The sequence below is a fragment of the Salvelinus fontinalis genome, chromosome 17, assembly GCF_029448725.1.
Source record: "Salvelinus fontinalis isolate EN_2023a chromosome 17, ASM2944872v1, whole genome shotgun sequence".
NCBI classification, from domain to species: Eukaryota; Metazoa; Chordata; class Actinopteri; order Salmoniformes; family Salmonidae; genus Salvelinus; species Salvelinus fontinalis.
In genome coordinates this window covers 28,795,419-28,811,031 of record NC_074681.1, presented here as the reverse complement: position 1 = coordinate 28,811,031, position 15,613 = coordinate 28,795,419, and the positions used below count along the sequence as shown (strand labels likewise).

Below are 15,613 nucleotides of genomic sequence, written 5' to 3'. Positions count from 1 at the left end.
CCCGTGGCAGGTGATAAACGGTGACCGTGAGGCAATCCATCTGCATCAACAAATTGGAAATAGGATCTCCGAAAGACTACAAATTACAAGATATCAGCAATGATTCACACAAAGAGAGACCAGCCACAAGTAGTACTGTAGAGGCTTCCTCCTTCTCCTTACAGTGGTAGTACCTGTCACGTTCCTGACCTATTTCTGTTAGTTTGTTATATGTGTTAGTTGGTCAGGACGTGAGGTTGGGTGGGCATTCTATGTTTTCTGTTTCTATGTTGGTTTATGGGTTGCCTGGTATGGCTCTTAATTAGAGGCAGGTGTTTGGCGTTCCTCTAATTAAGAGTCATATTTAGGTAGGTGTTTTCACAGTGTTCGTTGTGGGTGATTGTCTCCTGTGTTTGTGTATGTCGTTACGCCACACGGGACTGGTTTCGGTTTGTTTGTTCAGTGTTTTTTATGTGTAGGCTTTTTTCCCTGTTCGTGCGTTCTCGTGTGTTATGTGAGTCCGTCGTTCAGATCTGTCTACACCGTTTATTTGTTTTGTTAGTTTATTATTCAAGTTCGTGTTTTCGTGTGTTTTTTCGTTAATAAATCATGTCTACAAACTCAGCTGCAATTTGGTTCGATCCCTGCTCCTCCTCTTCTGATGAAGAGGAGGAGGAAAGCCGTTACAGAATCACCCACCAATCCAGAACCAAGCGGCGTGAAGTCAAGCAGGATTATACACAGGAATCATGGACTTGGGAGGAAATATTGGACGGGAGAGGTCCATGGGCACAGCCGGGAGAATATCGCCGTCCCAAAGCTGAGCTGGAGGCAGCGAAAGCAGAGAGGCGGTGGTATGAGGAGGCAGCAAGGAGACGTGGCTGGAAGCCCGAGAGGAGACCCCAAAAATTTCTTGGGGGGGGGATAAGAGGTAGTGGGCCTAGGGCAGGTAGGAGACCTGCGCCCACTTCCCAGGCTTACCGTGGAGAGCGGGAGTACGGGCAGGCGCCGTGTTACGCAGTAGAGCGCACGGTGTCTCCTGTACGAGTGCATAGCCCAGTGCGGGTTATTCCACCTCCCTGCACTGGTAGGGCTAGATTGGGCATTGAGCCAGGTGTCATGAGGCCGGCTCAACGCGTCTGGTCTCCAGTGCGTCTCCTCGGGCCGGCTTACATGGCACCAGCCTTATGCATGGTGTCCCCGGTTTGCCTACATAGCCCGGTGCGGGTTATTCCACCTCCCCGCACTGGTCGGGCGACGGGGAGCATTCAACCAGGTAAGGTTGGGCAGGCTCGGTGCTCAAGGGTGCCAGTACGCCTTCACGGTCCGGTATTTCCGGCACTACCTTCCCGCCCCAGCCCAGTACCACCAGTGCCTACACCACGCACCAGGCTTCCAGTGCGTTTTCAGAGCCCTGTGCCTCCTCCACGCACTCTCCCTATGGTGCGTGTCTCCAGCCTAGTGCCTCCAGTTCCGGCACCGCGCACTAAGCCACATGTGCGTCTCCTAAGTCCTGTGCACACTGTTGTTTCTCCCCGTACTCGTGCTGATGTGCGTGCACTCAGCCCGGTGCCACCAGTGCCGGTAACACGTACCAGGAATATAGCACGCTTTGAGAGTCCAGTGTGCCCTGTCCCTGCTCCCCGCACTAGGCTTGAAGTGCGTGTCCTCAGTCAGGTGCCTCCAGTTACGGCACCACGCACCAAGCCTACAGTGCGTCTCAGCCGGCCAGAGTCTGCCGTCTGCCCAACGGCGCATGAACTGCCTGTCTGCCATGAGCCTGCAAAGCTGCCCGTCTGCCATGAGCCTACAGAGCCTTCCGCCAGACAGGAGCAGCCAGAGCCTTCCGCCAGACAGGTGCAGTCTGAGCCATCCGTCTCCCCAGCGCCATCTGAGCCATCCGTCTCCCCAGCGCCGTCTGAGCCATCTGTCTCCCCAGCGCCGTCTGAGCCATCCGTCTCCCCAGCGCCGTCTGAGCCATCCGTCTGTCCTGAGCCATTAGAGCCGCCCGTCTGTCCCGAGCCGTCAGAGCCGATAGTCAGTCAGGAGCCGCTAGAGCCAGTTATCAGTCAGGATCTGCCAGAGCCGCCAACCAGACAGGATCTGCCAGAGCCGCCAACCAGACAGGATCTGCCAGAGCCGCCAACCAGACAGGATCTGCCAGAGCCGCCAACCAGACAGGATCTGCCAGAGCCGCCAACCAGACAGGATCTGCCAGAGCCGTCAGTGAGCCATGAGCGTCCAGAGCCTTCAGCCAGCCATGAGCGTCCAGAGCCGTCAGCGAGCCATGAGCGTCCAGAGCCGTCAGCGAGCCATGAGCCCCTCTATCCTGATCTCCCTCTCTATCCTGAGCTACCTCTATATCCTGATCTATCCCTCTGTCTTGAGCTATCCCTCTGTCTTGATCTATCCCTCTGTCTTTGTGCTGCCCCGGTTGTTGATGTTACCAAAAGGATTTTGTGGGGGTAAGATGAGGGTGGACATTCATAGGGGGAGATGGAAGCTGGGATTGACTATGGTGGGGTGGGGACCTCGCCCGGAGCCTGAGCCACCACCGTGGTCAGATGCCCACCCAGACCCTCCCCTAGACTTTGTGCTGGTGCGCCCGGAGTTCGCACCTTATGGGGGGGGTTATGTCATGTTCCTGACCTATTTCTGTTAGTTTGTTATATGTGTTAGTTGGTCAGGACGTGAGGTTGGGTGGGCATTCTATGTTTTCTGTTTCTATGTTGGTTTATGGGTTGCCTGGTATGGCTCTTAATTAGAGGCAGGTGTTTGGCGTTCCTCTAATTAAGAGTCATATTTAGGTAGGTGTTTTCACAGTGTTCGTTGTGGGTGATTGTCTCCTGTGTTTGTGTATGTCGTTACGCCACACGGGACTGGTTTCGGTTTGTTTGTTCAGTGTTTTTTATGTGTAGGCTTTTTTCCCTGTTCGTGCGTTCTCGTGTGTTATGTGAGTCCGTCGTTCAGATCTGTCTACACCGTTTATTTGTTTTGTTAGTTTATTATTCAAGTTCGTGTTTTCGTGTGTTTTTTCGTTAATAAATCATGTCTACAAACTCAGCTGCATTTTGGTTCGATCCCTGAGGAAAGCCGTTACAGTACCGCTGGCAACGTGACAATTTCCCCCCAAAATGTCAGCAACATATCATGTCTAATATTTTCTATCTTTCCAATCAATAACCTAAAGTGTTTAATGTGTGTTCAGTGTTATGTTTCATTTATAAGTAGTTTGAAGTGTAATTAATTTCGCAATCGAAATAATATGCAATTCTGTTTGCTGAAAATTACGATTATACTGTAGCAGAGCTTTCGAAATGATTGGCAACCAATAGGTCCTAATATTCTGAGGACCGAACCCAACATTGAGCAGGTTGGGTTGAATATAGATCCTGCAACCCTTACTCAAGCTGAGGAAATTATTGTTATACTGAAAAACAGTTCTATAAAAATAGTGTAGCGCATAGCAATTTCTATCATATGATCACCATACAGTACAAGCAAGCATGTACAAGTAATATTGCCATAGCAAAGCCATAATGCATTCCACAGATAATATACCACGGAAAGTATATTATTTATTTATCTAGCTACCTTTATTTTACCATGTAGGCCATTGAGAGAATTTGTCTTACAACAACCATCTCAATATTGTACAGTTTTAGTACAGTATGTCAAAACTGGTCTATTGCATGTTGCTTCTCTTATGGTTTGATACACTGCAGGACAGCCAGGACAGCTCTGACATGCTCAATAAGGCAGGAAGCATTTTGAATGATTTAAAATCCCTTTCTCTCACAACTACATAAAACTGAATTACCTGAAACAGGATTATCTGTATCGTTCTCCTCCTCCAGGTTTGAGACAGCAGAGAAATACTAAACAGTGTCTGTGTGTGTCTCTGTGTGTGTGCGTGTGTGTGAGTGTGTGCGTGTGTGGGTGCGTAAGTGTCCATGCCTGTGTGTGTGAGCTCATGTGCCAGGGTGCATGTTTGATATTGTTCTCCTATGGGACAGCAGATAAATATTAAACTCTGTGTCTGTCTTTGTGTGTGTGTGTGTGTGTGTGTGTGTGTGTGTGTGTGTGTGTGTGTGTGTGTGTGTGTGTGTGTGTGTGTGTGTGTGTGTGTGTGTGTGTGTGTGTGTGTGTGTGTGTGTGTGTGTGTGTGTGTGTGTGTGTGTGAGTGCGTAAGTGTGCGTGCCTATGTGTCTGTGTGTGTTTGTGGTACAATAGTACAACGTGGAGGGATTCCCAATGTAGCCATGGGACTTGTAATCTCTTTTCTCTTAGGAACACTGAGATAGGTATCATCAGCACCATGGCATGTTAAGATCTAACCCTGCAGCGATCCTCAGTGTATTTAATAAAACGGCACAGCTGTCGAAGAGGGAGGGAAAATGAAAAAAAAAGTACATTTGCAATTCCTTACAGCTGACAACACAACTTGCAAAGGCTGTCACTTTATCTCCCAGTAGGTAAGCAAAGGCCCTGAGGAAGAGACAAGGCGAGGAAAGCAAATGAGGATGGTTTCTCTTTTCAGGTTGAGACAAGCATCCTGCTCGCTACTTTGTGTATCCCTGCAGCAGAGTGTTGGTGTGGTGTGTATGTTCTTTACCCCGACTGACAGAGAGCTCATGGCCAGGGTGTGTGTGTTCGCCTATAACACCTCTCTCTGTGTGTTGATAGGTGCAGGATTAGACATTGGCACAGACAACATCAACCATAAAGATATGCTTTATTATTCAGTATTCATGGTTTGTACTTCAGCATGCATATTGTGTTGACATGCATTGCTTTTTAAATGCATCCCTCAGGTATACAGAAATGGGATTAAAGTGAAAGAGTACTGGTTTGTTATAAAGATACTGTACTAGTATACACATTTTGATAAAGCATTTAGTGACCAGTTATCTATCATCTTCAATTAAACCTCCAATTTCCTCAACTGGTTGAAAAAGTGAGTTATCCCTTGTTGCATGCTGCAGAGCATTGTGGGGCTCAAGAGAACAAGAGTAATTGTCTGGCTGACTCGGCAACACTTCATTTTTTTACTCGTGATCACAAAGATACAGCCAGGGCTTAGCAGTGAGTCCGTAATATCGTACTGTAGAGATTCATGTATTCTTTCCACACAACAGTAGATGAGGATTTTTTATGTGTGGCGGGCGATAGTGGGGTCAGAGACTCTAGTCTAGAACCCTCTGGGATATTGCATCTTTAATGTGTTACTGAAATACTTAGAGGAACTGCTGTTATTGTGGTGGAGCAGCAGACATGAGATGGAGGTGAAGTACCAGCCACTGGAAGCCTTTGATCTCTGATTTCTAACCAATGGGGATTACTGGCACCATAATAATGAAGGCTTCAGGCATGACTACGTACAGTGGTGACAGTAACACACACACACACACACACACACACACACACACACACACACACACACACACACACACACACACACACACACACACACACACACACACACACACACACACACACACACACACACACACACACACACACACACACACACACACACACACACACACACACACACACACAACCAACCCCTTAGGCTGATGAGTTGTCCTCCCAGGATAAAGTAGACGAGACCTGGTGGTCTAGCAGGTGGCTGACTGTTAATGAGTTAGACCTGGAGATATTTTGGGAAGGATTTAATGCCCCTGGTACAGATAGTGGTGATTCATTATCAATCTAACCCAATATACCCCAATATAACCCTGGCTTGATCAATAATGGATGATTGGGAATGGATTGGTTTCACTTTCTACACTTTCCACTTTCTACACTGCATCAAAAGGCCTGTTTCCAAACTTCTATAGGTATATCAAAATATCCTATTAATCATAACCAGTCAAATCTTACCAGGTGAAAGTCAGGTTGAAACAAAGCTTTATGAGTCAGCAAATGCAATGTCCATTATTTTGTTGTTAACATTCTTGTGTTGAGGTGTTTGATATTTATGACAGTCAACTCAATGTTCAACTTGTCTCTGAGCATATTTACACATCCTATTTTCTCTTCTCCTTGCAGTGTGTTATTGTTTCCACCTATCTGAGTTGACAGGTAACTTATCTTCAGTTGATCTTTACAAGGTGATTCTGAAAACCTCTCACGGACAGATTTCCATTTACCAGAGTGGAAGATAAGAGGCATAAACAGTAGTGGAGGATGCGTACTGGAGGCTTGTACTTTGATATCATCCTTAGACCCTCAAAATACCATGTTGCACCATCCAAACAAAATCACTGCATCACTGTGATGTGTGTAGAAACCTATATTTTTGTATGATTGAATTAAATCCTAACCAGGTAAAAGGATTGATGTCTTCCTCTGGTTTGGCATATAACTCAAACAGGCACAAACAAGAAAACACATCTATCCCGTCTTGATTCCGGTAGTTATTTCATCATTTCTCTGACACCTTGTGGTATTATGTTCTTGTGTTATGTTGCTCCATCATTTCATCCTGCCTTCATCTCTGACTCTTTCTCGTTGCACAAAGGCAGAGAGAAGACATTTCTTATATTTTCATGAAAGGCAGAACAATAACTGTCAGTTCTGGGCCACAAAAAACAGTCTCTTCTGAAAGAGGGAGATGAAAGGAGAAAATGACTTACGAGAGAGGGTGACGGAGACAAGACTGTTTAAAAAGGCTGGTTGGGTTGGGTTGGAACAGTGCTGTATCCTAAAAGGGAAGAAGAAGATATTAGTGGTTGTCAAGCCACAGCACTGACATATTATTTGATATTTTGCATAAGTGGGATTTACTGTCAGGTTAGCAAAGAAAAAGCAGTTACGAAAACATGGGTTCATTGGAATGAAATGGTGTCTGAATCATTAGCAGTCATTGGCTTATAGGGATTCCCAAATGCTTTAATGACAGCAGTACTACTGCAGGACCCAAGGGACAGAACTCAGTCCTTGAGTTAAAGAACATGCATTCTCTCAAAAGATACCTTGTGGATCACACATTCAACATTTTGTGTTATTGTGTTATTGTGTTATTTTAAACTTGGACAAAACAAATGTTCCTGACAACAACATTTGCATGAATGGAAAACAATACTGAGACATATATTTTGACATATTTTAAATATATGGTCTGAAACAATATATCACAAGAGAAGTAGTTCCTTTAAAAGCAGACCGTCACCATGGTGCCCAGCATGCCTGCAGCCTCTGACCTGGTGGGGCAAATATGAAATTAAATTCTCCTGAATCATAGCGGCATGAACAAAGTGAGTCTTCAGCAGCATTTAAATGGACTGTGGCTGCGTCCCAAATGGCACCCTATTCCCTATATACTATGGGCCCTGCACTAAATAGGGTGCCATTTGGGATCCAGGCTGTGTTATGCTTTACTGTCCCTCCATTAAACAGGGAACCATTTGGTTGGTCATTATTCATGTTGTACCCCCTGAGCCCTCTGTATCTGCTGCAGCAGCTGGTCCCACAGCCTCTCCTCAGACAGATAGGAACAATGATAGCAGCTCAGAATTATGTTCTTGATCTTATCTTGTCTACCTTTTATCAGAGCACTAGGTAACATTCTTGCAGATAGCATATTTTAGCAGATGGCATGTTTCTTTCATTGCAATATAAGCCAAAATGTGACTTCTTGCTCACTCTGCACTATTGAGGCTACTGAGGACTGACGGGGTACTTCTTTTGTTCAGAAATATTGCATTTCCCTTGTAATTTGCAGAGAAGAAACTTCTCCAAATATTACTTTGTTGAGCTGTATTTATTTTTTAAACAATGTGATCAGGTAGTGATGACACGCGTCCTTATGTGAAAAAGGCCTAAGGACTGAGGAGAAATGGAGATCTTCAAACCTTTTAGGTCGCAGGTTTTGAAAATGAGCGGTGGCCAATGATCCTGAAAGACAAGGCAAATTGCCAAGTGCTACTGGAGTAATGATAATTGAATCTGAATGTTGCAATACAGAGATTTACAAGGTAGAGAGGGGCAGAGCGCCTGTGGAGGCTGGCTATTGGTACAGTGTGCATGTCGGGATGTTTGCACATTAACCTGTACAAATAGGGGTTACCAATTCACTTCCCAGGGCCTGTCTGGGCTTCTCTGTGGTGCGGCTAGCTAGAGCCTGCCCGAGCTCTGTAGCAACCCAGCTCACCCAGCTCCATCAGCGATTCAGCACCGTACACACAGACACCTCTTTATTCAGCAGTTCTGGTCTGAACCGATATACTGTGTGAAATAAAGGAGGACAGCTAGAGAGATTTCAAGAGAAAGATGGAGTTAAACAGAACCTAGGAGAATAGGGAGCAGCAGAATCGCAGCATCCCTCTGGTGCTCTGCCCCCCATGTTTTCCATTATGACACAGGACATTGGGTATGAAGTGACACTGACAGTTAATATACTGTAGATTATTCTGGAAGGCCCTAGTACAGTATGTTTAACAGGATGTTTAACCTACTGGCGGATCCAGGTAGTCACTAGTCCCCCAAGGCTCACTTGTCTTTGTAGAGAGGAAGTCCTCAAGGGGACATACAGTATATAAACACAATGTTGAGTACTGGGAGGAATAGAGATGAGAAGGGAGAAGTGAGAAGTAGGGAGGAGAAGTGAGGAGTAGGGAGGAGAATGGAGGAGAAGTCAAAAGGCTTTAGGCCTCTGTTCCACTCAGATAAGCTGAGTTTATAAAGATATGCAGAGCGTCGCCTCAGAGTTACAACAAGGATGCTCTTCCCTGAGGGCTTCCGTGAGACACTGGGATCTAGCATGGCACATGGGAGGTTAGGAACATCAATGGTGCTCTCATATATAATGCAGCATGTGGTGTAATAGCTTGTGTAACCCCTCTTTAAGAACCACTCAGGGTAATGTCAGCTGAATGAGAAATGAAAGGAGATTGAAATGAGAGAAAAGTGTTGAATAGAACATTTTTACAAAAACATCTATTCCCAACAGATGTCAGATGAAATATTAACTCCTCAAGGAATGATTTACCTTTCTTTGAAGTTGATTAGAGGTAGCCTATAACATTATTTATTTATAACTATGATCTGGTCCTGGTGTTGTGCTGTATCCCAGCCTTCATATTCCTTAAAACCTGAAGGCTTGAAGTGTGCTGTGCCTGAATTTGAGAGCAATCCATCTTTGTGCCTTTTTGTCTAATATAAAACCTTCCTGCAGGTCATTCAGAATGTCACTCATCATTACACACTGAAAGTATGCTACTGCACCATCTCTGCTATCTCCTTAATACAGCACGAGTAGTGCATCTACAGATTGAATGCTTAGCAGAACAATAGGATTGTGTGTTATGTTAGGGAAAGGTTCATGTATTTTTTGACCTACTCTAGCAGTAACACCGTGTAGCTTTCAGCATCTTACACCTACACTGTCTTTTTATCCTACTGTATGACCCTCATTGACGAGCTCATTAGACAGTAAACACACTCAAGAGTCAGAGTAATAGGCCAATTTCACATAAAACACAAGAACAACTCAGGGTTTTGGTTATATTTACTGTTGAACAGACACTGGTGTAAATTTCCATTTGCATCATAAACATTCATCCTCTCTCATCCTCTCCCATCTCTCTAGTTATCCCTCTTCACTGTCTTCACTGCAACTTTATGAGAAAAGTCATCTTTTTAAACCTCTCTCCCTCTACATCATTAAGACAAAACCTGATTCTGTGCATAATTGGAGCTTCTCTTCTCTTGTATCATCTCCAGCCTGAGCCATAAAAAGAAAGCTTTGGATGGAAGGGATATTCAGCTTTATGACTATAGTCTCTGAAAGAACAGAAGTTAAGGGGGAATGTATATGGCTCAGATCAAAACCCAAGGTTGTACAACTCTTTTTAGAACATGCTTTTAGGCATGCTTTTGGGTGTACAATGAAATTGAAATGGCTTCCTTCGTGAATTATCTGCCTGCCCACGTCATGTTCAGAAATAGACACCTATTGATTTCTGCCCAATGCTTGTCAATGGCATTCCAAAGCTGCCGATGCTTACTGAGTGTCCTGTCAGAGGGTTTTGTCAGAGGGTTATACCCAAATGTGTATATGTAAAGTACAATTCGTAAATGTTTTATATTGTTTCTGGCAGCCAGTTTTATAGGGTTTATGATCATCAACTTTGAACGGAATTGCTTTATGCCTCAGGGAGTTTTTGATCATGCCAGCTAGCAGGGGGTCGGCCCGGGAGAACCAATTCACATTCAATTTCCCAGGAAAATGACCAGTTTCAATAAAACTGACACTATTGTTCTCTGGTCATCTACCTTAGCAGGTACACTACTCATTTTTATACTACTAGTCATTACAGGGTATAGCTTAAAATGGCAATGTGCCATAGTAGCCCCAAACTAATTTCATGACTTGTCAACGTGCTCCCAGCTCCCATAATGCCTCCTCACTTCCACCCGTCCAGCGGTAGGCGGCCCAATGGACGGATTGTGAGCCTCTACGCCGTCAGTTCTCATTACGGTCAAGTCAGGAGGATGACCAGTAAGTGCATCCAGGGCAGAAATGTGTGTTAAAACACCCTGCCCTTGAACAGTAAATTGAAATAGTTGTTGCTGTTGCCCCCGAGCCTTTGATCCTCATCCTCCTAATTGAGGCGTCCTAATTGAGGCCTGACAACAGGCCTTGATAAAACACATCTGTCTCCAAACACTGTGGCCCCACTGCAATTGCATAAACCTAAAGGCTTGAGGAAAACGTCCTATGAATATCGAATCTCTATCCAACTTCAACAAAGGCAGCCCATAGTCTCAATGGCCCTGATTCCTGAGCTGGAGCGCAGGGCAATGGGGGCATGTTGGTGTATCTCAGTTGCTGTGGCATAGAGGAGCAAGACCATTATACAAGTCCCTGTGTGTGTGGTTGAGAGTGAGTCATAGAGCCATTCCGGGCCATTAATTGAATATGCCATTTTGACTTTAGGACTGCATGTACTACGTTTTCACTTGAATCAAAGGGACCCTGCACTACTTAATGGGTGTGAAAATAATGTTCCAGGTGGGTTTGTCCATTTGATTTCTTTCTCATCTTTCTGGTTCTCATTTATTTGGTGGATTTGCTGGTTAAATGGCTTGCATCGTGTCAAACGGGATCTTTTCGCATGAGGAGAGGTGGGAACATTTCCCATTCTCTACAGGTGGGGGGAGGTTTAATAATGTACCCGTTCCCAAGGCCAAAGCTGTATATAAAGGTATAGCAGGCGAGCCTGATATGTTACAGTACGTCACACAGTATATTTGAACATGCAGGATCTCCCGCCTCTCAAATCCCTGGAGTGACTTACACACCTCTTTAGTTGTGTAATGACCATTTCAGTTCAGCATCAGCACACATGGACCACATATGTTGTGTGCTCTCACCTTGAGGCTGTAGCGTGGTCATAAGTAACCTTAAAAGATTTGTAGTAAAGACAAAGAACCAAAGATCATACCTGTGGTTGGTTTCAAAGATGTAGTCAAGGGGAATTGCCCTGATTTGTGATACAAAACAAGGAAATCACATGAAAGGTTGACTTCCCTTTCACTTCACAAAGGGGCTTTCGTCAGCAACAAAAAATAACAAGACAATTTTCAGTATCAGATACAAACTTTTGAAAAGGCTCTGTAGGCTTCTTGGCATGCTGTGTTTGACCTCCTACAGATAAATCTTTGAGACATAACCTTACATACTGTCCTGATTTGTGTCCTCGTACAAAGTAATTATTTCTCCATGAACTGATACTAAGCGTGTGTTATATAGTGTACGTCTCACATTTTTATTCTGCTGATTGAGCTTTGAGAAAATCCCTCCGTCTAGTCTAACAGAGATGTAAAAATGTAATCGCAGATAATCACTTTCTGACCACAGGCTTTTCTAGACAGGAATCAGTCCCTCAATATGATTCATTCTGTAGTTTGTTCCTGTCCTCAAGCCCAGTTGCTGGAGAGAGAGGATTACAGTGGAAGGAAAAATCACTAAAGCCAGGCTCTATTGAATCCATATCAACATGTTCTATGTGCTCAATATTTCAACATGCCTCGCCTGTGAGAAAGATCAAATATTTGGTGTTGTGTGCAGAAATACGTATATTTAAGGATTTGAAACGTCCCATAAGCATCCAGTTATTTTCCAAGGCAATTATTCTTTCACAATAGATCAAATCTATTGTGAAATCTATTGTGAAACACTATTTTCCATTTCGCCAACCCACTGCTCAACTACCACCACTCAACTACCACCATCTCTCTCTCCTCTATAGATCCTATCAGAAGTCTGCCGGAAGTTACGGTGGTGTCAAGAGAGCCCTAGCTAGGCCCATGGTTCTAACGCTGTGGTGTTTCACCATGGCCCCTGCACGTGGCTGGCTGCTGGGCCTGGCTCTGGCTTTCCTCCTTCTGGGGTCCCAGGCTGCTCCATCCCTATCCGGTGAGGAGCAAAAGCTGGTCCGGACCACCAGGGTCAGACGACAGGCCCCTCCAGGTGGCCCCACCAGCCCACTTAACAACCAGACAATCAAGGAGCAGCCCATGGTCTTCAACCATGTGTACAACATCAATGTTCCCCTGGAGTCTCTGTGCTCTGTGGATCTTGAATCAGCAGCGCCTCCACCCAGTCAGGCCTCCAGGGGAGCAATGTCCAGTGGGGGTGGGGAGGACCCCACAGAGTTCACAGAGCAGACAGTGGACACAGACAGCCAGGTCACCTTCACCCACCGCATCAATATCCCCAAACAGGCCTGCGCCTGTCCCGCAGCCAACACCATGCAGCAGCTGGCCACCCGCATCGAGATGCTGGAGAGAGAGGTGTCGCTGCTCAGAGTCCAGTGCAGCTCTGGCAACTGTGGCTGTGAGGAGAGTTCAGCCATGGGTAAGTAGGGAATAATAGTACAGCTTGACACTATTATTAGAGTTACTGTACCCTGGTCATAGGCTACTTTGAGGCCAATGTGGAATGTTACGTTTTCATTTATTCAGTTACTGAGCATCTTGGTTCAAGAAGATAGCACGAGGATATAAAGCCTGGGGGTTTGCGATTTGTTATTTTATTAGGATCCCCATTAGCTGTTCTAAAAGCAGCGGTTACTTTTCCTGGGGTCCACACAACACATAAAACATGACACAATAGACAACAACAATAGACAAGAAGAGCTCAAGGACAGAGCTACATTAATTTAAAAGAAGAATATAGAAATAAAAAAGGTCCTGTAATCACAAAATACTAAGACAGAGACCTATACTATATGCCTACATTCAGTCATAAACAGTATATCAATTTCATTCTTGCATACAGTTCCAGTCAAAAGTTTGGACACCTACTCATTTCAGGGTTTTTCTTTATTTGAAAATATGTTCTAAATTGTAGAATAACAGTCAATATTATGAAATAACACATATGGAATCATGTAGTAACCAAAAAAGTCTAAATATATTTTCTATTTGAGATTCTTCAAAGTAGCCACCCTTCGCCTTGATGACAGCTTTGCACACTCTTGGCATTCTCTCAACCAGCTGCATGAGGTAGTCACCTGGAATGCCTTTCAATTAACAGGTGTGCCTTGTTAAAAGTTTATTGGGGAATTTCTTTCCTTCTTAATGCATTTGAGCCTGTCAGTTGTGTTGTGACAAGGTAGGGGTGGTATACAGAAGATAGTTATATTTGGAAAAAGACCAAGTCCATATTATGGCAAGAATAGCTCAAATGTGCAAAGAGAAACGACAGTCCATCATTACATTAAGACATGAAGGTCAGGCAATTCGTAAAATGTCAAGAGCTTTTTAAGTTTCTTCAAGTGCAGTCGCAAAACCCATCAAGTGCTATGATGAAACTGGCTCTCATGAGGACCGCCACAGGAAAGGAAAACCCAGCGTTACTTCTGCTGCAGAGGTTAAGTTCATCAGAGTTAACTGCACCTCAGATTTCAGCCCAAATAAATGCTTCGCAGAGTTCAAGTAACAGACACATCAAGTAACAGAATAGTCAACTGTTCAGAGGAGACTCTGTGAATCAGGCCTTCATGGTCGAATTGCTGCAAAGAAATCACTACTAAAGGACACCAATAATAAGAAGAGAATTGCTTGGGCCAAGAAACATGATCAATGGACATTAGACCGGTTGAAATCTGTCCTTGGTCTGATGAGTCCAAATGTGAGATTTTTGGTTCCAACCGCCATGTCTTTGTGAGACGCAGAATAGGTGAACGGATGATCTCCGCATGTGTAATTCCCACCTTGAAAGATGGAGGAGGACGTGTGATGGTGTGGGGGTGCTTTGCTGCTGACACTGTCTGTGATTTATTTAGAATTCAAGGCACACTTAACCAGCATGGCAACCACCGCATTCTGCAGCGATACACCTTCCCATCTGGTTTGCTCTTAGTGGGACTTTCATTTGCTTTTCAACAGGACAACGACCCAAAATACACCTCCAGGCTGTGTAAGGGCTATTTTAGCAAGGAGAGTGATGGAGAGCTGCATCAGATGACCTGGCCTCCACAATCACCCAACCTCAACCCAATTGACATGGTTTGGGATGAGTTGGACCGTAGAGTGAAGGAAAAGCAGCCAACAAGTGCTCAGCATATGTGGGAACTCCTTCAAGACTGTTGTAAAAGCATTCCAGGTGAAGCTGGTTGAGAGAATTCCAAGAGTGTGCAAAGCTGTCATCAAGGCAAATGGTGGCTACTTTGAAGAATATCACATATAACATTGTTTAACACTTTTTTGGTTACTATATATTTTTGTATTTTTTTATTTCACCTTTATTTAACCAGGTAGGCTAGTTGAGAACAAGTTCTCATTTGCAACTGCGACATGGCCAAGATAAAGCATAGCAGTGTGAACAGACAACAACACAGAGTTACACATGGAGTAAACAATAAACAAGTCAATAACATGGTAGGAAAAAGAGAATCTATATACAATGTGTGCAAAAGGCATGAGGTAGGCAATAAATCGAATAATTACAATTTAGCAGATTAACACTGGAGTGATAAATCATCAGATGTTCATGTGCAAGAAGAGATACTGGTGTGCAAAAGAGCAGAAAATTAAATAAATAAAAGCAGTATGGGGGGTGAGGTAGGTAAATTGGGTGGGTAGTTTACAGATGGACTATGTACAGCTGCAGCGATCGGTTAGCTGCTCGGATAGCAGATTTTTAAAGTTGTTGAGGGAGATAAAAGTCTCCAACTTCAGAGATTTTTGCAATTCGTTCCAGTCGCAGGCAGCAGAGAACTGGAAGGAAAGGCGTCCAAATGAGGTTTTGGCTTTAGGGATGATCAGTGAGATACACCTGCTGGAGCGCGTGCTACGGGTGGGTGTAGCCATCGTGACCAGTGAACTGAGATAAGGCGGCACTTTACCTAGCATAGCCTTGTAGATGACCTGGAGCCAGTGGGTCTGACGACGAACATGTAGCGAGGGCCAGCCGACTAGGGCATACAGGTCGCAGTGGTGGGTCGTATAAGGTGCTTTAGTAACAAAACGGATGGCACTGTGATAAACTGCATCCAGTTTGCTGAGTAGAGTATTGGAAGCTATTTTGTAGATGACATCGCCGAAGTCGAGGATCGGTAGGATAGTCAGTTTTACTAGGGTAAGTTTGGCGGCGTGAGTGAAGGAGGCTTTGTTCCGG

At 44.7% G+C, this 15,613-nt stretch overlaps 1 protein-coding gene across 2 annotated transcripts in view; it reads left to right on the top strand.

Annotated features, from left to right (window-relative positions):
* Positions 1-15,613, top strand: part of LOC129814118 (tenascin-R-like) — a 139,732-nt gene that overhangs the window by 67,827 nt on the left and 56,292 nt on the right. For both annotated transcript variants that reach the window (XM_055866928.1, XM_055866927.1), the window contains exon 2: positions 12,240-12,847. In XM_055866928.1, coding sequence (XP_055722903.1) covers positions 12,298-12,847 — 550 coding nt within the window. In that variant the 5' untranslated portion in view covers positions 12,240-12,297. The remainder of the gene's footprint in view (positions 1-12,239; positions 12,848-15,613) is intronic.